General features: G+C 49.1%; 3 protein-coding genes across 4 annotated transcripts; all 3 read left to right on the top strand.

The window, feature by feature from the left end:
- The first annotated feature begins 2,608 nt into the window (after window positions 1–2,608).
- Window positions 2,609–3,913, top strand: LOC135594272 (transcription factor MYB1-like). Of its 2 annotated transcripts, XM_065084672.1 has the most exons (4): window positions 2,609–2,834; window positions 2,936–3,065; window positions 3,135–3,381; window positions 3,458–3,913. In XM_065084672.1, exons 1-4 carry the CDS (start codon window positions 2,636–2,638, stop codon window positions 3,818–3,820), a joined length of 939 nt encoding a protein of 312 aa, XP_064940744.1. In that variant the 5' UTR covers window positions 2,609–2,635; the 3' UTR covers window positions 3,821–3,913. The 2 variants fall into 2 exon arrangements, with proteins under 2 accessions (XP_064940744.1, XP_064940745.1); XM_065084673.1 differs by having other exon boundaries at window positions 2,611–2,834; window positions 3,135–3,841.
- Window positions 3,914–4,899: 986 nt separating this feature from the next.
- On the top strand, window positions 4,900–6,258 carry LOC135594271 (protein BIG GRAIN 1-like). Its single transcript, XM_065084671.1, has one exon. The coding sequence runs from the start codon at window positions 5,033–5,035 to the stop codon at window positions 6,080–6,082; it is 1,050 nt and encodes a 349-aa protein (XP_064940743.1). The 5' UTR covers window positions 4,900–5,032; the 3' UTR covers window positions 6,083–6,258.
- Window positions 6,259–13,865: 7,607 nt separating this feature from the next.
- LOC103998047 (putative lipoxygenase 5) lies at window positions 13,866–17,799 on the top strand. The gene is made up of 9 exons (XM_009419421.3): window positions 13,866–14,361; window positions 14,447–14,727; window positions 14,811–15,048; window positions 15,324–15,647; window positions 15,739–15,824; window positions 15,901–16,008; window positions 16,089–16,393; window positions 16,480–16,746; window positions 16,843–17,799. The coding sequence occupies exons 1-9, from the start codon at window positions 13,995–13,997 to the stop codon at window positions 17,597–17,599; spliced, it is 2,733 nt and encodes a 910-aa protein (XP_009417696.2). The 5' UTR covers window positions 13,866–13,994; the 3' UTR covers window positions 17,600–17,799.
- The last annotated feature ends 5,864 nt before the right edge of the window (window positions 17,800–23,663 follow it).

The following is a 23,663-nucleotide window of genomic DNA, read 5'->3' as shown; positions in this document are numbered from 1 at the left end:
ATCGAATAGTTTTATATGAATATTGTTTCGCGAAAAAATATGAGAGTGACAGAATTTGTTGAAAGCGAATGGTTTATACAATTTTTATATCACAATTTGTCAAAAGTGGGTCATTCACATAGTGATGATAAACATGAAAGTGACAAAATTATAATATTTCTAGCTCACACAAGAATGTTGTACGAGAGATGTTGAAAGACATGATAGAGATTACAACAAAATTTGTCGAAAGTGGATGGTTTGGGTAATTTTTCATCATTCAAAATATCATAATTTTTACTTAGCACAACGTTTTAGCAATAGAAAGAGTCGTAAGATCATTATTTCGTGAAAAAAAAAACATAACAATGAATGTTATTTTATGGAAAAAAAATTATGATAGCAACAAGTTTTGTGAAAAGTAGATGATTCACATGACTTTTGTTGCACCATTTCATTAATATTTTGATTTAGCATAATATTATAGCATCAAGGAAGTCATATGAATGTTCTTTTATGAAAAATATGATATTGAATGTTAGTTATTTCATGAGAAAATGGATAGTTGGCATAATTTTCATTACGGAGTTTCAAAAAATATAATATTTTAACTCAACAAAAAAATGTCATGTGAACATTATTTCACTATAAAAATATAACAATGAGAAAATTTATCAAATGAACATGGTCAGCACACTGTTTAAAAATTAAAAAAAATTGATTTAACGAACGTTATTTCACAAAAAATAAATTAGTGACAAAAATCATCGAAAGCGGTGGTTCGATGATTTTTCTTGTACAATTTCAAAAAAAAAATCAAAATCTTATGCTACCACTATATTTTAGCACAAGAGAAGTCATGTGAATACTATTTCATAAAATATATAATAATAAATAGCTCCTACTACTGATTATGTTTTTACTATGAAATGTGATACCTCTGATGTGGGAATAGGATACGTAATTGTTGGATCTATTGTTTTCTAGGTTGAAAGTTAGGTAATTTTGGAAGCATTGTGAGATGTAGAAGATCATTGACACACACATAGTTATTTACTCTTCAAGCTCTCAACAATTAATTGTGTCAATGTTTTGTGGAACCTATGAAGGATTTTTACTATTCCAAATGGATTCCAAAAGTCATTTTCCACATGACTTCAATATATATATATATATATATACATATATATATATATATACATATATATATATATACATATATATATATATACATATATATATATATATACATACATATATATATATACATACATATATATATATACATATATATATATATATATATATAATTACAACTTAAGCAGCTTAATTGTTCTTACTACATTGATGCCTAATCTACATGTATGATAATGTTGATCAATTTAATTCAACTCATGATTATAAATTTCAAGAAAACGCAATTGAAAACTACGTCGGTACTCGGTCATCGAATTCATAAATGAGATAAAAACGTTAATTAATCCAACAAGATTTAATCATAATAAGATGGATTCCGAAAGATAAACAAAAAATAATAAGAATCAAAAGATCGATGCAAGATTATATAGTACGATAACCCTTGAGCTCATGACTATAAGTTTCATCGAAGCAAGATTATATAGAAAATTATAAGTTAACTATATTCCAGCATGAATCACTTGAACATTTTCTCATACAAACCGTAAAAAATATTTCTCTTTCGTATTATAAAGAAACTAAACCTTATTCAAAATTTTTCCTCTATCAAAAATCTATAGATACATATGGTGTTCATAGAATGACTAAATTCTATATTGTAGACTTCCTTCATTCATAGAGAGATCCTTTACCTATTAGGATTTCTTTTGCTTGCAAGAATATTGATTCTGGAAATCCAAAAAGTGTGTGAACCAACCATGATTGATGGCCGGAAACAATCCGTGCAACCCTTCGTGGAAATTCATGAGCTAATGGTCATAGCATCAGTCCAAAATCTAAGAGAGAGAGAGTGTGTGTGTGTGTGTGTGTGTGTGCGAGCGAGTGTGAGAGAGAGAGAGAGAGAGAGGGTGTAAGATTCCCTACTGGCCGGTGGCAAAAAGGATGTCAGCGAGTGTGGAGGAGACTTAGGGTTAGGATACCTAGTAAATCTTAAAGGGGCAGTTTGTGGGTCCTCGAAATCAAATTGTGCCACGTGCTGCACAAAGCCGGGGAATTGGAAGGTCCGCTGAGACGGGCACGTCGTTGAATGGCCGATGCGCGGGCTGCTGCTTCTGCTTCCGCCTCCACATTAGCTGGGCAGACGTAGAGACCTTTTCCTATGACGGGAGGAGACTCCACCCCAAGATTTCTCGCTTTGTCACTATTCCATGGGTAACAATGGTCACAACAACGTTAACGTTCCATCCTCCACGATCACATCTCTTTGCCATTGTGTTTAATGGGACCGATGATTACTTTGATCGGTGCATCCGAGAGCAAACTACCGTAGAATGTCTGCACCAGCATCCAAATGACATACTTTGGCACCTTCTGCCTTTCCATGCATCATCTCACACGTACATCCATATCTTCCCTTCAACCTGTGTTATTTTACCGCGCATTTTTGGCTTCACATATGCATGATACAGTCAGATCTAACAAGCGTCTGTGATGCCCACCATGTAAGATCCAGTAGAGCATGTGCTCCAAGGTGGTCTATAAGTCCTTGTATCGGCGTGAATGTGATCGGAAAGCGAGGAGAGAGATGGGGAGAAGGCCTTGTTGCTCCAAGGAGGGACTCAACAGAGGAGCGTGGTCTGCTCGAGAAGACCAGATCCTTACTGACTACATTACGACACATGGCGAGGGTAAGTGGCGAGACCTCCCCGAGAGTGCAGGTAAGAAGAATAGAATAGTGTAGTGTAGCTTCTCTCAGGAACACTTGTCTCGATTGCGATTGCTCGTGCGCCGATGTCTGATCGAGGATCGTTTGAGTCAGGGTTGAAAAGGTGCGGTAAAAGCTGCAGGCTCCGGTGGCTGAACTACTTGAGGCCGGACATCAAGAGAGGCAACATCACGGAAGATGAAGAGAACCTCATCGTCAGGCTCCATGCACTTCTGGGAAATAGGTAACCCCTCCTTCATCGCTCTCGTGCTGTCGTCGACTTGAACCTGTGAAAGGGGCTGTGTCGCTGTAGATGGTCGCTCATAGCAGGCAGATTACCGGGGAGAACCGACAATGAAATCAAGAACTACTGGAACACGTACCTCGGCAAGAAAGCGTCGCCTCAGCTCTGCATCAGAGGATCATCAAGACGGAAGGAAAACAAGAAAGGAGAGACGTCGGTAGAAGAAGTGAAGGCAAGGGATGGGCAACCGAGTCAGGTGATTCGGACCACGGCTGTGAGGTGCAACAAGGTCTACCTCCCATCGCTACGAGAAGAGGTACTACCGACCGATAATTACCATAGCTATGAGCTTACTCACCACAATGAGAGCCCGTCTTCGTTGGTCCTTCGAGATGCTGGCCCTGTCGATTTTCTTGCGGACTTCGACATGGATGAACTCATTTCGAGCTTCGAGGATGATGGCCTCTTGCAACGATGTATTGACGAAGCCCACGACGACGGCAACTTCAACTCGCTATGGTTCTGCGACGCCATGCAGCAAGATGCGAGAGAAGGTACTGGCTGCCCGGAATCGCATGCAGCCTTTGAGCTTGAAAGCTTGGCTTCTCCGATGGATTCTGCAGAAGGCGAGCAAAAGAATTAATGGAGGTCGAAGCAAAGGTCTCTTGGGAGTCACCCATTTCCACTTTATGTCGGATGCATTCATGTGTTGGACCATAAAAGTAATAATCCCCCTTCTTCGGCTCCTCGGATAAGTTTATGGGTGATTTCTCTGTAAAAATCCTTTATTCAGCTTTTCTCGAAAGGCCTTTTCTTTTTCTTTTTCTTTTTTTCCAAACAGTATCTTTAATTAAAAAATATTCAGCTTTTCCAAACAATACCTTTGATTCAAAAAATATTTAATTTTTTTTCCCATTATAATGTTTTGACCATAATAATAGAGAGAACATCCTCGATGAGTCAACGATTGCATAATTTACGAGATTAAGAAATACCATAGAACATCCTCTTTGAAGAGAACATCCACAAGTGCATCCCATGTGGAGGCTTGTGTATGATATATATATATACACGTATACATATAATTTTTGTGCTTGAAGGATATACTTCCACACCTTGGCATGTCCAGTCCGTTAAATACGCTAACTTGGTCGATAGATCATTGCGTGTCTGCAATAATCTGTAGCGAAATGTTCCGATTCGCCCTTTGGGAGCTATGATTGCTGGCCACAGTCAGGCCGGCAAATGTTGGATGGGAATTGGTTGTGTTTGCTCCAATGCAGCTGCAGCCTAATGAACACATCTGTGGCAACATCATACGTGCATGCACAACCCTTTCGGGAGTGACACAAGGTACCAACAAGGTTCATGGTGGTTTGCTGAGAACTGGGTGGTACGCCATACCTTGTGTCTGCAACTCTCGAGTGTCACTTTACATCGGATGTGATTGCTTCGATGATGCCTTCAGTTCTCCACGACCCTTGATCAGGACAATGCTCATTGGACTCCTGCATCTGCAGAAACACTGATGCTATGGCTCATGATTATGTCCAGGTTGCACATTAGTCATGATCACCTTGGTCCTGACAATAGTATGCCTTGGAGCAGTAGTCAATGGCTTTTAAGTATTAATACTCATTTGGTATGATTTCTAAAAATAATAATAATAATTCATAAGATCAAATGGGGCTTAAATCTGATATCTATCATTTTATACAGAAGAGAGGAAGTGAAGAAGTGTAGTGTTAGAAACATTTGAAGTATTAGTCCAATTGTATAAACATGATGTACAAACGTTCGGTCACCTCAACTGTAGCTTACCGAAGGTGACGGGATCCCAACGGAGCCGGAGCGTCTCCTCTCCTCCTATAAAAGAGGAAGAAACCTGTTTTTTTGTTTCTGTCAACGGAGATCGAATAATGGGGGAGAAGAAAAATTAGTAGAGACAGAAAAGAAAAAGAAATCAAATGGAGCGATGTAGCCGATCGAAGAACCCGTCGTTCTCCTCGTCTCTGCTCGACGCCATCTACCGCTCCATGGACGATGAGCACGGCGATAAGAGCCACCGGAGAGCACCCGGCCGTTCCTCCAACCACAAGAAGCAAGCGGAGCAACCCACGGTGGCACCCTCCACCGATCACTGCCATTACCGACCCAGCGTCACCGAATACCACCGCCGCAGCGTCCCTCCCACTTCCAGCTCCTCCTCCTCCTCCTCCTCCTCCTCCTCAGCTTCCTCCACCACACCCACCGCCGCCACCACAAGCAGCAGCTCCGCCGGCTTCTCCTCGTCGTCCGACGTCGAGTCCATCCGATCGGACCGCATCCCTCGGCCCGATCTCCTGGACCCGGGGAAAAAGAAGAAGAAATCCAAGTGCGGATCGATCCGTACCGGGCTCCGGAGTCTGAGGAAGAGCAGGGAGCCCGCCTCGGCTACGGTGGCAGGATCGTCGCCGGCGTCTCCAGGAGCGCGGCTTGCGAGCTTCCTCAACGCGCTGTTCGCCTCCGCGGGGAGCCCCAAGAAACCCAAGATACCTATTCCCGCCGCTGCGTCGGTGGCGGCCGCGGCAGGTGGAGGTGGGGAGGACTCGGCGCGCTCGTCTTCCACGTCCAGTTGCAGGCGCTCGTGTCTGAGCAAAACGCCAACGGCGGCGGACCGGCGGCGGGCGTCGGGGGCCGATGCGGGGAAGCGGTCGGTGCGGTTCTACCCGGTAAGCGTGATCGTCGACGAGGACTCCCAGCCCTGCGGCCACAAGCGCCTCCAGGACGACGCGGGCAATACGGCGGCGCCGGTGTCGGCGAGGGTGGAGGAGCTGCTGAGGGCGGCGGGGGCGGGGGCGGAGGTGGAGGCAGAGGAGGAGGGCGACGGCGACGGAAGCGAGTCGAGCTCGGATCTGTTTGAGTTGGAGAATCTGACGGTTATGATGCGCGGTGGACGGTTCCGCAATGAGCTACCCGTGTATGAGACCACCGACCCTCACACTAATCGCGCCATCGCTCACGGTTTGATCCATTAGGGTTAAATATAATACATTAGTAAAAAATAAAGACAAAAAAATCTACAAAGAGGTAAGAAAAAACAAAAAAATATGTGTCTGTAATATTATTTATATCTCTTCTCTAGAAATCGTGTTCTATGGGATAGTCATAGAAAACGTAAATCAAATAAAAATAGTGAGTGTGTTTCTTTTTATTTTTATTTTTATTTTTTGTTTTTGTTATGTGACAAACTGTAAATAGAGAGTCGTCGGAGTAAGCGTATGGTGTAGTATAAGTGTGCAGAGCAGCAGGTAAAAGAGTAATGGAGGTAGTGCACTTAATTAGGTAAGGAGGAACTTGAACACCAATTGTTAGAAAAATATTAACTGTTATTAAAATATTAAATAGTAATGAAATATAAAAAATGAGGGTATTATGATAAAACATAAGGGAAAGTTTAGTATTTTTTCTTTAAAATTATTATTATCATCATCATTCTTGGCAAACTAGTTAAATCCATCACGAGCTTGATCATGATCATGATCATGATCATGTGGTGTAGACAATCACTTCCTCATAAAATCATTCACGCTAATAATTATACTGATTGAGAATTAATTGTACGCTAATAATTCAGGAGCCTTTAATTTTTATTGAAATAGAATTAATTGTGAAATTAATTAAAAATATATAATATATATATTTTTTTGTTCACAATTATGATGGCTTTCTCCTCTCCAACGCTAATCTGGAAGATGTCACACGCTAAAAGAGATGGAAGACAAACGTTGCCTGATTGAGTTGGCACATAGATAGCAATAGACAAGAATTAATTAGTATGACCAATCAGGAAGATAGGAGGGTCGGGATGGACCACTAATCCACCACTAGTATAATTGGCATCGTCACGTCTTAATCTCTTGCCCAGATGTTAGTTAGTGGAAAGGGAGATGGCTGCTGCCCACATGGAGATGTTCTTCCTTTGTATCATTAACCGGTGCATTCTATGAGAGAGAATGGTTGAGGTTGTGTTGGTAGGCAAAACAACAATGTGTTCTGCATGTAGTAGTGCGTGGCCAAAGACAACCTACCCATCCAGGAATTGACTCTCACTTTCTACGCCCTCCTCATCTCTAGTTTCATTACTTCTATCTCATAAATCTATCAGGTCTCTTTTACCCTCAGAGACATCTTTTGAAGTTCACATGCTAGAGGGCCCGATACTTATATCTCGATCGAACAAATTTGCTCCCGAACCATGCACCTTGATTACGAGCCCTTGGCTCTCCTACGAGAGGGAGCAATGATAAAGCTATTTAGTCCCACATTGGTTAAGGAGCATGAGAACTAAAGGTTCATCAGTCCGTCAGATCTCTCTTATTATCAAAAGTAATTTTTGAAATTCATATGTTCTGAAAGGATACATCGACTTTTAAAATTATATTATAATCAAAACTTACAAATAAAATCATGATTTTTAAATTAAAAATTAAAAGAAAAATCGTGATTAGAATCAGATATAATGAAAATAATTCACCACAAACAAAAAAAAAATTTTAAGACAATAACGGGATGAGCCAACACAACATCAATCTATTTCTCGAGTTGTCCTGGATGTGGATATTAGATTCCCTGCCGTGCTGGTGCCACTACGGCACATCACCACCTCCCAATCAAATTGGTCCGACCCCGAACCGATGCCCGCACCGAAAGTTCCGCGTCTGTGCATGCACGTGTACCGTTTGGTTTAATGCTCCAAAGACGCCCGAGCGCGCGGCACGCACCCGCTAGCGATATGGGGATGTGACTACATCGCCCGCTGTTGGCCACTGACAGCGAGACGTTGAAGGTTGATCGACCCTTCCCTACATCCTTTGTAGATTATTCGAAGGTTTAATCCAGTATATGAAATATGATTTGAATTCCTATGCTACCTGTTAAAGATCGATAGATGGACAGAACGTACTGCAGCAGCAAGACGAGCAACGACGATCCTTCCAACAACGTATCAACGCGATGATTCGTACCCCGCAGGACGAACGTCTCTTCTCCTAACCATTTACCCTTTTGCGTGAAAGTACCCTCGTACCAACATGTCATGGAGCAAATGGACAAGCGGCTATTTGGCTTTGCGACATCGACGACAGGACACCAGCATTTTTGTCAGCGTTATCTATCTAATGCGGTTGTTCGTGGCAGGGATCCATGGGTGGAACACATGCATGCAGTCACACAACGTCAATCAGCATGTACGACCCTCTCCCTCTCTCTCTCTCTCTCTCTCTCTCCCCTCCAATGGCAGAGTGGAGGCACCTCATGAGAGGATGGCGTCGGTTGGTACAGAAAACCCCATCGGCGTCGTAGTGTGGCTTGGGACGAAGCCGCTGTTTCCGGCATATCCTTCTTGACATAACGGAAAGTCGCCTATATGTATCTTTTCAAAATGATTGACTATCATTACACTGATATTTTTATATTATTATTATAAAAATCAAAATATATTATTATTATAAAAGAATAATATCAGAAATATGATATGTATCTTTTTCATGTTATTAAAAAAAATCTTTATTTGATATCTTAATAATTGATACACATGATCAAAGAATATTTGTAATATCTTAATAAAATTATGTATCGATGTATTCTCATTTAATTTCTTTGATGGAGAATATCTTTCATTATCTCCTAAAATTTTTTTATAATAATTAAATTTTTTTTATTGACCGATAATTATAATCAGAATTCAATCATATTTATAATATATTTTATCTAAATAGACTGGATCACATATTATAATATAGAAAACTTCATTCATATCATAATTTGAATTGGGACAATGCTATTCAACCTATATACATATCTTTCCAAAATGATTCAAACAACCATCATTGCACCAACATTTTTTTGGTATGGCAAGCATCAATTTTTTATATTTATTTATAAAGAGATAGATGTCTCTATTTTAGTTTACTCGAGCAGGACGATCTGTTTCTTATGTTTTGGCTGCTGATCCGTTGCATGGAGGATTTCAAAACCTTATCGATCGGTTGGCTAAGTTTGCAGGCGTTTGGATTGGGTTTCAATTCAATTCTTCGTTCAGTGTTATTGCAATGGTTACATCGTATATATCGACCGATACAACATTAGCAGCAGGTGTTTATGCGTAAAGTAAAGTGAGAGACATATGATGTGAGGATAAAAGTAATAATATAGGACACATGATGACAAGTAGGAACTTCAACTGGAAATGATGCAAATCATCATGTCATCCAAAAGTATTCTTCAGATGTCCACATTTGCTATGGCTTCATCCCACTCCAACAGTAGTGAGGTCTACATTGCAATATATATATATATATATATATATATATGGGGTGATGTATCCGAATGGGAAAACTATGTTGAGGCCATTCAAAACAAATAATTGTTTGTGAATTTACTCACAAAGATAAATAATAACTTATTGGATGAGTTGAAGTATAAAAGAATTAAAATATAATTACCAAAGTAAGCTTTGTCGTTAGAAACACATCCAATAAGGGTAATAATGACGACATGACGCGCCATGACGTCAGCTACGTTGGGACGATACTATACCCTAAAAAGGATAATAATGTTGACGCGATGTGCGCTGACGTCATCCGCTCCCAGAGAACGACTTCATCGTTGTCTGACTCAACATGCTTGGCCAAGGTAGAAGAGAACCGAGGCTCACCCATGCCCTGCGGCAGTTCAGTCCTCCACGCAACGCCAACGGCAATGTCAGACGCCATCAGAGGTACGATCCTGCTCCTGCGGGCAGGCACATCAGGTAACACTAAACTCACCTATAAATACCCCCCGAGTTCTAAACGAAAATGGGAGGAGAAAAAAGAGCACTTCTTCATACAAAATCCCCTCCGCATCCACTGACTTGATTGTCGGAGGGTTTAGACCGAGCTTCCGGCCCGACCTGTATGCAGGTGCAAGAACGAGGTCACCTCTTCCCGGCGCTGCGGCAAAGCTTTCCTCCCGATGCGACGTCCCGACCGGACACCGCAATCTGCCACCGGGAGATCTCGAGGGACGCCGCGCTAGATCCCCATCGTTCGGACCCCCAACCAAGCCGCGTCGATCCCGAGGCTACGGCATAAAGTTGTTTGCACTAACAACATCCATCCCAAATGGATAAAATTACATGGAATCCAACTATTCTATAGGGGTAAAATTGTGTGGAGTCCGCACACAGCCCACAATTTCAAGTCAATTAATTTGGTTTGCTCTGATGTGAATGGTTAGTAAACATTGATTTTATCTTAGAAAAATGCTACATTAAATTGAAATCATCCATACGAATAATCAGAAATAATAAACTAAACATCTAAATGAATGCGTGATTTATCTGTCGGCGTGTCAGCCTCCCCACCCACAGCTTGCTCGGATCACGACCGCGTCCACGCACCGACGATGTGATCACGGAGGACGTCCGCCATGCGCGTGTAAACTGCTCGACTGTTGGTCGCTTTGACTTGGGGCCAATCCCCTCGCGACACCCGTAGATGCTGCAGCTACTCGTCAAACCTACAACATCACCCCTACATATCAATTAATAGATTTCAACGACGGAGAATGGCCGGTGCATTGACGCATTCCAAAGCTTAAAGATGGAGAAGAACCGTCCAGCCACCGCCTTGACTTCCCGTAAATTGCTAAAGGTCAAACAAAATGATCCCCGAAACATTTCCAAGTCAAACCATGCGTGGTTTCTTCTATTTGCTATTCTCGAGTCAAATCCTGGGAAGCAAAAGCAAGCTCGTTTGCTTTGGTCATTAACCTCATGTCGACGTTCGAGTACCAGTCATCTTCCACGGATTCATACAGCTCCCTTCTCATGTTTCCTTGCGGAACACTTTGTTGCCTAACTCGAAACACACAGCTAGCTGTGCGATCGACACGTCCAACTTTGTCTTCTCCTACTTTACTCCATCTAAAGGCCGAACGACTAATGGAAGGAAGGTTGGTATGAATCAGTTGTATCTCCAGCCCTCGTCAACATCCAAGTGAGAACAACATGTAATCTGACCTCCTAAAAGTCCTTTGCTCGGCCGACTTTACCATCGAGTTCGTCGTCCGTCAGACTCTTCTTCACGTCATGCGTCATCCCCATCGAAGTTAGGTTCTCATTACAGTTCCATGATGGAACAAACTGGTGAGGCGGCAGGCCGTGGAACAAAGCTTAGGCTGACCATTTCCTGTCACGGATCAAGCAACATCGAGAACTCAACTACCGCTCATCTAATTAGTACAAGTGCGAGCATTACGGCTTTGCATGTCGCCTTCATCGACTCGTCGATCCTGCTGCATTGATATGAACAACCTGAAAATGAACTCTCTGCCTTGCAAATGAAGCGGCTCCGATGACCGCGTCATGCAAACTTGATTAGCACGCCGAATACCTACGAACAGCAGAATAATTAGTATGGTCTCATCATCATCATCATCCTATGCTGTCGAAGCCCGCAGAAGATGATCTCGATGCTTATTAATTATTATTATGCTTTGTGGTTCTCTCAGCTGAGACGTGGTTCGTTTCGGTCACCACATACATTACCAATTAATGTGGATCCTATCGATCTACAGATCAGTCTTAGGGTGTTTAAGCGATTACGGATGGGATGTAACTCGTGCGTACTTCAGTCCTATAAATCGTGATCATCAAGTACGTAAATGATTCCATCTGCTTCGTATTTACATTTTTTTATAGGAGAAAGCTAATCTCCAACTTTGTCGTGGAGCATCATGACCTTCTCTTGTCAGCATCACCATCTCCTTCTGACGACCGGACTTTATATCATATATCTTTTGCCGACTGCTTTATCGAACAGTTGCGTTGACCAATTCTACGCTACCATAGAATAAGGGGTTTATTTAGGGTAGTAATTTACAAGGCATTAAAGAAGACATATATGCAACCCATAAACCATACTAATACATAAAACGAAGTGCAACATCAATTATGTTTGATATTAGTCTTGGCGAAGTATGCATCCCCACACTCGTACACAGCTGCCGGTCGTCCATGGCGGATGAAAGCAACACGACTAACCAGTCAATTCGTTAGGCAGGTTTTTATGTGAACACATGACTTTCTAGAGCTCCATAATTCAAACTCGAGTTTCATGGTTGATTCATTCGAGCGAGAACCGAATCAAAATCGAATCCAGTTTAAATTTCTTAAAATTGAAATCGAACCTTTTATTCTGGTTTTTAGCTTCTTTTTTGCCCTTGAAAAGGGAGGGCGGTGCTGCTGCACTGGTCTCCAAATTAGTAGCTGCTTTCCTTCCTCCTCCTCCTCCTCCTCTCTTCTTTGTAATATACACATAGATACATAGAAGACAGGTAGAACACGCGATCTCCCTTCTTTTCTTACTTTGTTTCTTCTTCTGTACTGCTCAGATTAATAATGTAAGAACGTAGAGAAAAAGTAGTGTGGCGATTTAGACAGTCCCTTTCATTTTTGTGAGAATAGCACAGAACTTCCATCCCTTTCCTTCCAGTAAGGGACGAAAGGATCCCAATAAATCTCAAGTTCTAAAGTCAACGTTAGCGATGAACTATTCCTCCAACGAAGAGCTCGTTGTCTTATTTTGTTTGATCCACTGTTGCTGCTTTCACAAACCTACGCAACAGCTAATAAGTTCGATACACGTGGCTTCCTATTCCCTTAGCTTTGGAATCATGTGGGTTATTATGCCCTTTATAAACCCACCCAAATTGTTGTCCTCCCATCGGTTATTTGATATCCATCAATTAATAATAATAATAATTATTATTATTATTGTTATGACGTCGGAATCCCATCCGAGCGTCGGAGGACGGTGTGGGTAATTGGGCTGCGTTACATACGTTTAGGTGTTTGACCACACGTGTGGCGGATGTGGGTCAACACGGATCTCCGTTCAAAGTGAAGGAATCACACGAAGGCAAAAACCATTCGCACGTGGAGCAGGGGGGGCGCCCTGCCCTATTCATTCGGGACCCCACCAAGTTCGCATGCCCTCATTCTTTCACCATATGACAGTGGTCTCCCCCATTAACTCAGTGGGTGAGAGGCGACGTGGCCACCATCACACGCTCCCAAAGCTACTTTGTTATGTATACTTTTTCCTCTTTTTCTTGGCCACGTTAGCACGGTGTGAATAACGAGTTACTTGTGCGGAACACCAGCAATGATTGATTACTGCTTACGTGGAATATTCAGGAATATCTGGCAATTTCACCTACTTGGCATCAGATTGAATCCGTTTGGGTTCGGTTCGAAATCATTCTACTCGATTCAATTTCGATTTTGGACCGGTTCAATTTCGGTTCAAGCCGTGGGGGTCACTGGGATTCCTCCGCGAAGAGCACACATGTTTTTTGCTAGCACGCGTGTTGCGAAGAACACGACCGCATCACATACACTGTAATCGTTTCCAGCACCTGATCGCACTCGCCTTCCCCCTTCCTTTGCTTCACCATTTATGGATGTTGCAGGTCAAATACGAGGATAAATAAGCTAAGATTTTTCCGAGCTAAATAAATCATATTATCCTTTTACACTTGGGATAATGGAAGCCCATACGATTTCTACATGTTCTGTTTTGTGTTCCGTCATGCTTACGGGACTGGATTGGTATTTTAGGATTTGTGGTGGGCATCGGCGGTCCTTTGAAACGGACGTCGTTGCCGCGAAGCTGCCATTTGGCCCTTATTTATCGCGAGGGAGAAAGCGTGTCCGTGTGCAATGCCCATTTTACCCACTCGCCAGCCCCTATATAGGACTTGCCCACCTTCCCCTGTTCGACCAAGAAGAGTCACCAAAGAGGGGGAGGAATTCAAGCGGACAGGAAACAAGTCTTGCGCTTCTGCCCAAAAATCTACTGTTTCCATCGGGAAGTTGAGATTTTGGGAAGGGGAGGATATTGGATGGCTGCCTCTCTGGAGATCTTTGGCTCTTCATTGCTCCCAAGGACCTGTCTCCTTTCTTCTTCCAGCTCGCCGCTGTTTGGAGGAGGCGAGCAGAGGAATCTGTTCTTCCCTTGCAAGCAGAGGAGGAGCTGCACGGCAGGGCGAGCGGTGCGGACTCCGGTGGCCGCCGTGGTGCTGACCGAGAGGTTCGCGAGGGTTGAGGCGGAAGAGAAGCCCGTGAGGTTTAAGGTCAGGGCGGCGGTGACGGTGAGGAGAAAGAAGAAGGAGGATCTAAAGGAGACGATCGCGAACCAGCTCGATGCTTTCTCCGACAAGATTGGGAGGAACGTGGTGTTGGAGCTCGTCAGCACCGAGTTCGATCCAAGTAGGCTGACTCCCTCTTCCTCCCGTTTCTGCCGGTTTGGATGAATTGTTTCTCTTCATCTTAGAGCTAATCTTTGGTGCTAAAGGAACGAGGAAGGCGAAGACCAGTAACATGGCGGAGCTGAAGGGCTGGTTCGAGAAGAAGAACGCCAAGGCCGAGCGGGTGGTCTACACGGCGGAGTTCACGGTGGACTCCAGCTTCGGCGAGCCCGGAGCGATCAAGGTGCTCAACCGGCACCAGAGGGAGTTCTTCCTGGAGAGCATCGTGGTCGAAGGCTTCGCCTGCGGCCCCGTCCACTTCCCTTGCAATTCTTGGGTGCAGCCTACCAGAATCCACGCCAGCAAGCGGGTCTTCTTCAGCAACAAGGTCCTCTATCCATCCTCCAACGCAGAACTTGGACGCACAAAATTCGGATCACTAACAATCATCATCTTTTGCTGTCGGTGCAGCCTTATCTGCCATCTCAGACGCCCTCAGGACTGAGGAACCTGAGGCAGCAGGAGCTGAAGGAGTTGAGGGGCGACGGCAAGGGCCAGAGGAAGCTGACCGATAGAATCTACGATTACGACGTTTACAATGACTTGGGCAACCCCGACAAGGGGATCGAATTCGCCAGGCCAACCCTGGGAGGGGAGAAGCTGCCTTACCCAAGGAGAACGAGGACAGGGAGAGCCCCCACGAGCACAGGTATGAGACGCAGTCAGTCTGCAACCTCTCGGTCGTAACTCGCTGTCCAAAGTTGAATCATTCATAGTCTTACGATTAGGAATTCAGCACTGCATTCATTAAGAAAAAGCTCAGAGTTTGATTTAGTCAACAACAAGAAATGCAATCGCAGACATGGTTGAGTTAGTCAAAGGCAAAGCTTGGCCATCACCTCTCCTTTCTCTGTGTCGGTGAAAAGGGTGGCCTCGAGAGGCTAATCTTGGTTGGCGCTTCTGACTCCGTGACGTGCTTTGCAGACAAGGATGCTGAGACGCGGGTGGAAGATCCACTGCCCGTGTACGTGCCGCGGGACGACCAATTCGAGGAGGGCAAACAGGAGATGCTGACGGCAGGGGCTCAAAAGGCCGTGCTCCACAACCTGGTGCCCATGCTTGTCGCCGCCTTCTCCCCGGAGAGCCACGACTTCAAGGCCTTCCACGAGGTGGACAACCTCTTCAAGGAAGGCCTGCGCTTGAAGCAGAGCTTGCAAGATCAGCTCTTCCACAAGATCCCCCTCGTCAGCAAGATTGAAGAGTCGAGCGAAGCCCTCCTCCGTTACGACACCCCCGACATCATCACAAGTGAGCACTAGTCCTTTTGTATCCTCGTCGTTCTACTTGTAGCATCAATGCCTTTTGACCCTCGCCTCTCTCATTGGCACGCATCCGGCAGAGGACAAGTTCGCATGGCTGCGCGACGACGAGTTCGCCCGTCAAACTCTGGCAGGCATCAATCCCGTTAACATAGAAAGGCTTCAGGTACTCGAATCCTCCCTCGAAGAAATCCTACCCGAATCACCTCTGCTTTTTTCTAATGGTGCTTCAACCGCTGTAGGTGTTCCCTCCCGTGAGTAAGTTAGACCCCGCCATCTATGGTCCGCCTGAATCCTCCATCAAAGAAGAACACATCGTCAGCCATCTCAATGGCATGTCTGTTCAACAGGTAACTCACAAAGATTTCACCTTTCTTGACTTTGGGTACCGAAATTGACATGCGACTTGCTATGTAACATCTGCAAACAGGCCTTGGACGAGAAGAAGCTGTTCGTATTGGACTACCATGATGTGTACCTCCCCTTCCTCGATCGGATCAATGCGCACGACGGGCGAAAAGCCTACGGCACTCGCACCATCTTTTTCCTCACCGAGCTGGGAACTCTTAAGCCGATTGCCATCGAGCTGAGTCTGCCGCCCGTGAGACCCGGCGACACTCGGGCAAAGCGCGTCTTCACGCCGCCCACCGATGCCACCAGCAATTGGCTTTGGCAGCTCGCCAAGGCGCACGTCTGCTCCAACGACGCCGGCGTCCACCAACTCGTAAACCATTGGTATGTGCGCTTGCGGTTGATCCGATTGATGTATGGATACCCCGAGGACAGGGAGTAACATATGATCATGGCGGCGTTGCTTGTAGGTTGAAGACTCACGCGTGCATCGAGCCGTTTATACTGGCAGCTCATCGGCAACTAAGTGCGATGCACCCCATCTTCAAGCTGCTGAAGCCCCACATGAGATACACGCTAGAGGTGAATGCTATGGCTCGCCAAATCCTCATCAACGGCGGCGGAGTGATCGAGTCCGGCTTCACTCCTGGACCTGTTTGCATGGAGATCAGCGCGGCCGCGTACCGCGATCACTGGCGCATCGATCAGGAAGGACTCCCTGCCGATCTCATCAGAAGGCAAGTATGACGTCGAAGGTGATGCATGACTTTGAGATGTGATGAAACATCGAGCTAACGAGTGTTGGTCTTCCGGTGTCTTCTGATCCTGAACAGAGGCATGGCGGTGGAGGACCCGACGCAGCCGCATGGCCTGAGGCTCGTCATAGAAGACTACCCGTACGCCACCGATGGCCTCCTCCTGTGGTCGGCGATCCAGTCGTGGGTCGAGACCTACGTCGCCACCTACTACGCCGACGCCGAGTCCGTCCAGTCCGACTACGAGCTCCAGAGCTGGTACGCCGAGGCCGTCAACGTCGGCCACGCCGACAAGCGGTGTGCGCCGTGGTGGCCGCGCCTGTCGAGCCCTGCCGAGTTGAGCTCCTTCCTCACCACCCTCATCTGGCTCAGCTCGGCCCAGCACGCGGCCCTCAACTTCGGCCAGTACCCCCTCGGCGGTTACATACCGAACCGGCCGCCGCTGATGCGCCGGCTCGTCCCGGTGGAAGGCGACCCGGAGTACGAGCACTTCCGGGCTGACCCGGCCAAGTACTTCTTGTCCGCGCTGCCGAGCCTGACTCAGGCGACCACGTTCCTGACGGTGATCGACACCCTGTCGACGCACTCGGTGGACGAGGAGTACCTGGGGGAGAGACCGGACCCATACACGTGGACGGGGGACGGCGAGATGGTAGAGGCGTTCCACGAGTTCGCGGCGGAGGTGAGGCGGGCCGAGTCGGAGATCGCGAGTCGGAACGCGGACCCGGCGAGGCGGAACCGGTGCGGCGCCGGGGTGTTGCCGTACGAGTTGATGGCTCCGAGTTCGGGACCGGGAATCACGTGCCGAGGGGTGCCGAACAGCGTGACCATCTGATCCACTCACGTGGTGGTGCATTTTTTATTGGACATCAATACATACATACATGTACATAAGAGAGGTATTCTTTTATCAATGGCTGTGGGCGCATCACAAGACGAGTAATGTGTGTAAATAAATAGATGATATACATAATAATTGTTGGATGGAACTCTTTTGAAGGAGAATAAATAAATTAAGCGATACATTTTTATTCAGTGCTACTCTTGAAATTGTTTTTTTTTTGTGGAACCTATAAATAATATATATATATATATATATATATATATATATATATATATATAATATTCATACTTATAGTATACTCTGATATCATATATCATAAGGATTTCATTAAAAATATTTATTATCGGTATAGATGTATATATATATTTTTTGACGTGGGGATCGATACCTTGCAAAACTATATCGATGGCATGTCTAATAAGATCACTTTAATGTTTAAGTTAGTAAGGATTTAGAGAGTTCGACCAAATGTCGAGTGAGAGAGAGAGAGAGATAGACACTTGAAAACATATATGAAAATATATACGAAGGTCTTTTATAGTACAGTTACGACTGTTACGGTCAGTAACTGTTCAGCCGTGACCCTAGGGTCGTCGCGGCTTGGTTCGGGTCCGGAAGGTGGTGGTCAAAGGATGGGGAGTCTCCTCGAGCCCGCTGAGTCTCCGAAAGCTTCGTACCTGCACCAAGGTCGGGTCGGGGTGCTCGACCCAACCCATCCGACGATCAAGTTAGCGAAAGATGTGGAGGGGGTTTTTGGGAGGAGGAGAAACCTCCAAGTATTGAGTATGTTGAGAGCCTCTCCTTTTGCTTAGGACTTAGGGGTATTTGTAGAGGAGGTTAGTATTACCTGACTTGACCGCCTGCTGGAGTGAGGGGGTACCTCTGATGGCGTCTGACGCGGCTACTGGGGTCGCGTGGTGAAGCGGTTCGTAGCAGGGTATGGGTGGGGGGTAGGCCATTGTCCTGCCTTGTCGTGGTCAACCATGCGGGGTCGGAGGTCGCCGTTCAACAACGGGAGTTGTCAGGGCGGGTCTAGTCAGCGTTATTGCTTTTCCGGGGGCTGTCGTCACGGCGCGTCATCCGACCAGTATTTTCCCTATCATATTCCCCCCCCGAAAAGGAGCCATGCGTCGATTGGGACGGGGGAAGGGAGCTTGAGGCATGGCTGCGTCTCTTGGTGTCGAGGCGGTCTCAGGCGGTAGGCGGTCCAGCTCGTTTTACCTTGATGGGGTTTTTGGGTGTGCCGACTGTACTGGTGTGTCTTGGGAAGGCCCAGGCGGGATGGCCGCGCTGGGGCGCCTCGGGCATTACGCGACCGAGGAGGTGAAGGCCCAGGCGGGATGGCCGCGCTGGGGCGCCTCGGGCATTACGCGACCGAGGGGGAAGGCCCAGGCGGGCTGGCCGCGCTGGGGCGCCTCGGGCATTACGCGACCGAGGGGGAAGGCCCAGCCGGGCTGGCCGCGTTGGGGTGCCTCGGGCATTACGCGACCGAGGAGGTGAAGGCCCAGGCGGGATGGCCGCGCTGGGGCGCCTCGGGCATTACGCGACCGAGGAGGAAGGCTCAGGCGGGCTGGCCGCGCTGGGGCGCCTCGGGCATTACGCGACCGAGGGGGAAGGCCCAGGCGGGCTGGCTGCACAGGAGCGCCTCGGGCATTACGCGACCGAGGAGGAAGGCCCGGGCGGGCTGGCCGCGCTGGGGCGCCTCGGGCATTACGCGACCGAGGAGGAAGGCTCAGGCGGGCTGGCCGCGCTGGGGCGCCTCGGGCATTACGCGACCGAGGGGGAAGGCCCGAGCGGGCTGGCCGCGCTGGGGCGCCTCGGGTATTACGCGACCGAGGGGGAAGGCTCAGGCGGGCTGGCAATGCCCGACCGAGGGGGAAGGCCCAGGCGGGCTGGCCGCGCTGGGGCGCCTCGGGCATTACGCGACCGAGGGGGAAGGCCCAGGCGGGCTGGCTGCGCAGGAGCGCCTCGGGCATTACGCGACCGAGGAGGAAGGCCCGGGCGGGCTGGCCGCGCTGGGGCGCCTCTGGCATTACGCGACCGAGGAGGTGAAGGCCCAGGCGGGATGGCCGCGCTGGGGCGCCTCGGGCATTACGCGACCGAGGGGGAAGGCCCAGGCGGGCTGGCTGCGCAGGAGCGCCTCGGGCATTACGCGACCGAGGAGGAAGGCCCGGGCGGGCTGGCCGCGCTGGGGCGCCTCGGGCATTACGCGACCGAGGAGGTGAAGGCCCAGGCGGGATGGCCGCGCTGGGGCGCCTCGGGCATTACGCGACCGAGGAGGAAGGCCCGGGCGGGCTGCGCCGGCTTTTCTCTGGGGAAGGTCAAGGGGCCCTCCCCTTTCGGCGCCCGCCGGGTTTCGAGCTTGACATGATTATGGTTAAGCGTGATTAATGCATTTAAGCCTGTCTCGATTACCGTCCCCGAGGCATGATGATTTCCTTGGTGCCCGTGCCGCGCCGCAGCCCTCCGCCGTGTCAGGCTGCATTTATGGCGAGGTGATGCCTTCCTCCTCTGCAACGGGCTTCGGGAGAGGTAGGGTCACTGCCTTCTGGCGGGATGCGGTCTCCTTATAAGTGACGTGAGGCTGGCTGCTGAAGGAAGATCTTTTTCTCCGAGTGTGCCGTGTTGCCTCGCATTTGATCGCCTTGTCCGGGCCCACCGTTCCTCCTTCCTTTTTCGAAGGTCGGTAAGAATGGCGTCCTCCTCTTCCTGTTCCTCTTCTTCTTCGTCGAAGGCTGGGGGGACGGCGGCTCCGTCGAGCCCAACGTCGTCGTCGGACAAGAAGGCGGCTAGGGCCCTTGAGGCTTTGATGTGGCCCCACGACCACGACTCCATCGTGGGCGAGTCAGCGCTGCTTCTCCTCCGGGATCGCTATGGTATCCCGGAGGAGTTTGTCCTTCAAGCTCCCGAGCCGGGCCAGCGTGCGTATGACCCAATTCCTAGGGGCTTTGCCCTCACCCTTGACGCTTTTGAGGCCGGGCTCCGCCTCCCTCTGCACCCTGTCATAGCCTCCTGCCTCTCCTGGTGGCGTATCTTCCCGTCTCAAGTGGCGCCGAACTCGTGGCGCTATTTGGTGGTGTTTCTGGGCGAGTGTCATTACGCCAACATACCCCCGACCCGTTCCCTCTTCCTCTCCTGCTTTCGTCTTTCCAAGGGGTCGGGGGGTTATTACCTGTTTGCTCGAGCGGGTTTCAGAGTAAGCGGGGCCCCTTCCAGTAACAAGGGGTGGAAAGAGCGCTTCTTTTTTGTCAGTCGCTCGGGAGACTGGGGGTTCGGCGTCCACTGGGGGGCGCGCGTGATAGACAACACCACCCCGGTTTTGGATGACGACGAGCGCCTGGGGCTTCGGCGGCTCAGAGAAATCCTCCCGTCCTCCCAAGCTATCCGGAGCATGTCTGAGCGGTGGTTAGTGGAGGCGGGTCTTAGCCCGGCGCCTCTAGGTACGCTCCGAGGAGCGGTTCCATTGGGGGTTTCCTTTCCTTTTCTTTGCGTGTTGTCGTTTGACTGACAGTTGTTCCGATCCTTCTCGGCAGATATGGTGCGTCTCGAGGCCTTTCGTGGGGGGAAGGCTTCTGCCGTGCCGGGCCGTCCGCCTTCCGTCGCCAAGGCGGGCACGAGGGAAGCTCCTGTGGACGTCGAGGCGGGCAAGTCTCGGAAGAGGGCGCGGGCATCCTCAGGCGAGGGTCTTGAGTTAGTCGCAGCTCCGGCAGCGGGGGTCGTGGTGGCGCCGACGGTAGAGGGTACCACAGGAAGCTTCGGAGAGGGCGGGGCCGAACCGAGCGGGAGTGTGGCGACAGAGGCGCCTCACCAACCTTCCGTCCGCGAGCTTCTCTGCCTTCCGCTAAGGGAGGATGAGCCGTACTTGGTGCGGGAGGTGGGTGCTCTCCCCCGTGGCGCGGCCACCGACCCTCTAGTAGCTCGGTGGGATGGTCTTACCCGGGGCACCCGGGTGTGGGCCGACGGGGATATCGCGGGCCGGTTCATCCGAGGTGGGCTTCATCCTGATATGGCCCGGGACTTGTACTCCCTGTCTTCCGACGCCCTGCTTAGCAAGGCAGCCAAGTCCCTGTTATGGGTAAGCGTCATTTTGCCCCTGGGTTTACCTGTCTGGGGACGGGCTTGGCTCTAACTCTGACCACGCCCTTTTTCTCAGGGCAACCACTATGCCGCCGCCTTGATGGATCGCGTTCGAGACGCGGGGCAAGTTATCGCCGTCCTGAGCAGCCGCAACGTCGAGCTCCGGCGGCAGGTGGATACGGCCCGGGCCGTGGCCGGCCCTGAGGCGGTGGCTGCGGCCGAGCAGCGTGCCTTGAATTCGGAGGCGGAGGTGGCGCGGCTTAGCTCTGAGCTTCAGGTGTCTACCGAGCGGCTCGCGGAGTTGCAGACGCTGCTGGAGGCGTCTGAGGAGCGCAACACGGAGTCGCAGGCTCACTTGAAGGCGGCGATGGCGGAGTCTCGCTCGGCGAGGTCCGACTCTGTCGAGCTGGTTCGGCGTCTCGAGGAGGCACGGGTCGAGGCGTCGAGGGCCTCCGAGGCTCTGGAGGCCGAGATCCGCCAAAGGCCGGAAAAGGACAAGAAGCTGATCGAGGACTACAAAGCTTCCTCGGGTTTTTAGCTAGGCCTTGTTCGGACCGGGCGGGTCTCGTACGAGTACGGGTACCGAGTTGCCCTTGCCCGCTTCAAGGCACGCTATCCCGACTCGGAGGTGGTGGAGGATCCCTTCTGTTCCCTCCCCGAAGATCTGGGCGTCGACATGCCAGCCGATGTTCCTTTTGACGACAGCCCGGACGTCGCTGAGGATTGACGTCCCTTGTATTATATCTTTTTTGCTTTTGTTCTTTGTAACACCCCCTTTGTTTTTGAATGAATATGATCTCTTTTCAATGATCTGTGCTTCGTGACTGGCCGAGTCTTATGGAAAGAACTTTCTGAGATTTTGTGCATTCCAGGTCCTCGGCAGGGACTGACCTTCCATTGTGGTGAGCCGGAATGCTCCGGTTCTGATGACTTCGATCACCCGATAGGGGCCTTCCCAACTGGGGGCTAACTTGCCTCTTTTTCGGGTCGGGTCACTGACCTCGGTCCGTCGCAGGACCAGATCGCCCAATCTGATGGGTCGAGGTCGTACCTTTCGGTTGTAAACCCTCGCGATCGCCCTCTTGTAGGAGAGGGCTCTTACATGTGCGTCGGCACGTCGCTCTTCCAGCAAGTCGAGGGCGGCTCGGAGTCCTTCCTCCGAGGCTCCCTCGTCGTAGCCCTTCGTCCGGAAGGTGGCAATGGCTACTTCGGGGGGAAGTACAGCTTCGGTTCCAAATGCGAGGCTGTACGGAGATTCTCCTGTTGCTGTTTTTGGAGTGGTGCGCAGCGCCCATAGTACGCTCGGGAGCTCGTCCGTCCAGGTTGTCCGAGCTGCGAATACTCTTCTTTTGAGCCCATCCAGGATGGATCGGTTGGTCACTTCTGCTAGCCTGTTCGTCTGGGGGTGAGCGACCGAACTGTATTTCAGGCGGACTCCATGTCTTGCGCAGAACTCCCGAAACCTCTGACTGGAGAACTGGGGCCCATTATCCGTGATGATGGTTTTGGGCAGGCCGAACCGGGTAATCAAGTTTTTCCATACGAACTTCTCTACTTGCTGTGCCGTAATTGTTGCCAGTGGCTCGGCCTCGACCCACTTTGTGAAGTAATCCACGCCGACGAAGAGGAATCTTCGTTGTCCTGCGGCTAAGGGAAAGGGCCCGAGGATGTCTAAGCCCCATTGCGCAAACGGCCAAGCGCAGTCGATGGGGGCTAGCGGTACTGCGGGGAGTCGAGGCGTGCGGGCGTGCTCTTGGCATGAGGTACACCGCTGCACGTGTACTCTTGCGTCCCGGCACATGGTCGGCCAGTAGTAGCCTTGGCGGAGTATTTTATGCGCTAAGATCCGTCCGCCGATGTGTTCTCCGCAGGTGCCCTCGTGTATCTCTGCCAGGACGCTTTGCGCCTCGTCGGGCTCCAAGCATCGTAGGAGGGGGTACGAGAAGGATCGCTTATAGAGCCGCCCGCCCGCCTCAAT

The sequence above is a fragment of the Musa acuminata genome, chromosome BXJ1-9 (genome assembly GCF_036884655.1).
Source record: "Musa acuminata AAA Group cultivar baxijiao chromosome BXJ1-9, Cavendish_Baxijiao_AAA, whole genome shotgun sequence".
NCBI classification, from domain to species: domain Eukaryota; kingdom Viridiplantae; phylum Streptophyta; class Magnoliopsida; order Zingiberales; family Musaceae; genus Musa; species Musa acuminata.
This window is presented reverse-complemented; position numbering and strand designations above follow the sequence as displayed.

Bases quoted from the DNA above. Each gene is read 5' to 3' on its own strand.
- LOC135594272 (XM_065084672.1), top strand. From the start codon at position 2,636: ATGTGCTCCAAGGTGGTCTATAAGTCCTTGTATCGGCGTGAATGTGAT. The intron at 2,835-2,935 runs GTAAGAAGAATA...CGTTTGAGTCAG, and splicing joins AGACCTCCCCGAGAGTGCAG to GGTTGAAAAGGTGCGGTAAA. The intron at 3,066-3,134 runs GTAACCCCTCCT...GTGTCGCTGTAG, and splicing joins CATGCACTTCTGGGAAATAG to ATGGTCGCTCATAGCAGGCA.
- LOC135594271 (XM_065084671.1), top strand. From the start codon at position 5,033: ATGGAGCGATGTAGCCGATCGAAGAACCCGTCGTTCTCCTCGTCTCTG.
- LOC103998047 (XM_009419421.3), top strand. From the start codon at position 13,995: ATGGCTGCCTCTCTGGAGATCTTTGGCTCTTCATTGCTCCCAAGGACC. The intron at 14,728-14,810 runs GTCCTCTATCCA...CTGTCGGTGCAG, and splicing joins GGGTCTTCTTCAGCAACAAG to CCTTATCTGCCATCTCAGAC. The intron at 15,049-15,323 runs GTATGAGACGCA...CGTGCTTTGCAG, and splicing joins GAGAGCCCCCACGAGCACAG to ACAAGGATGCTGAGACGCGG.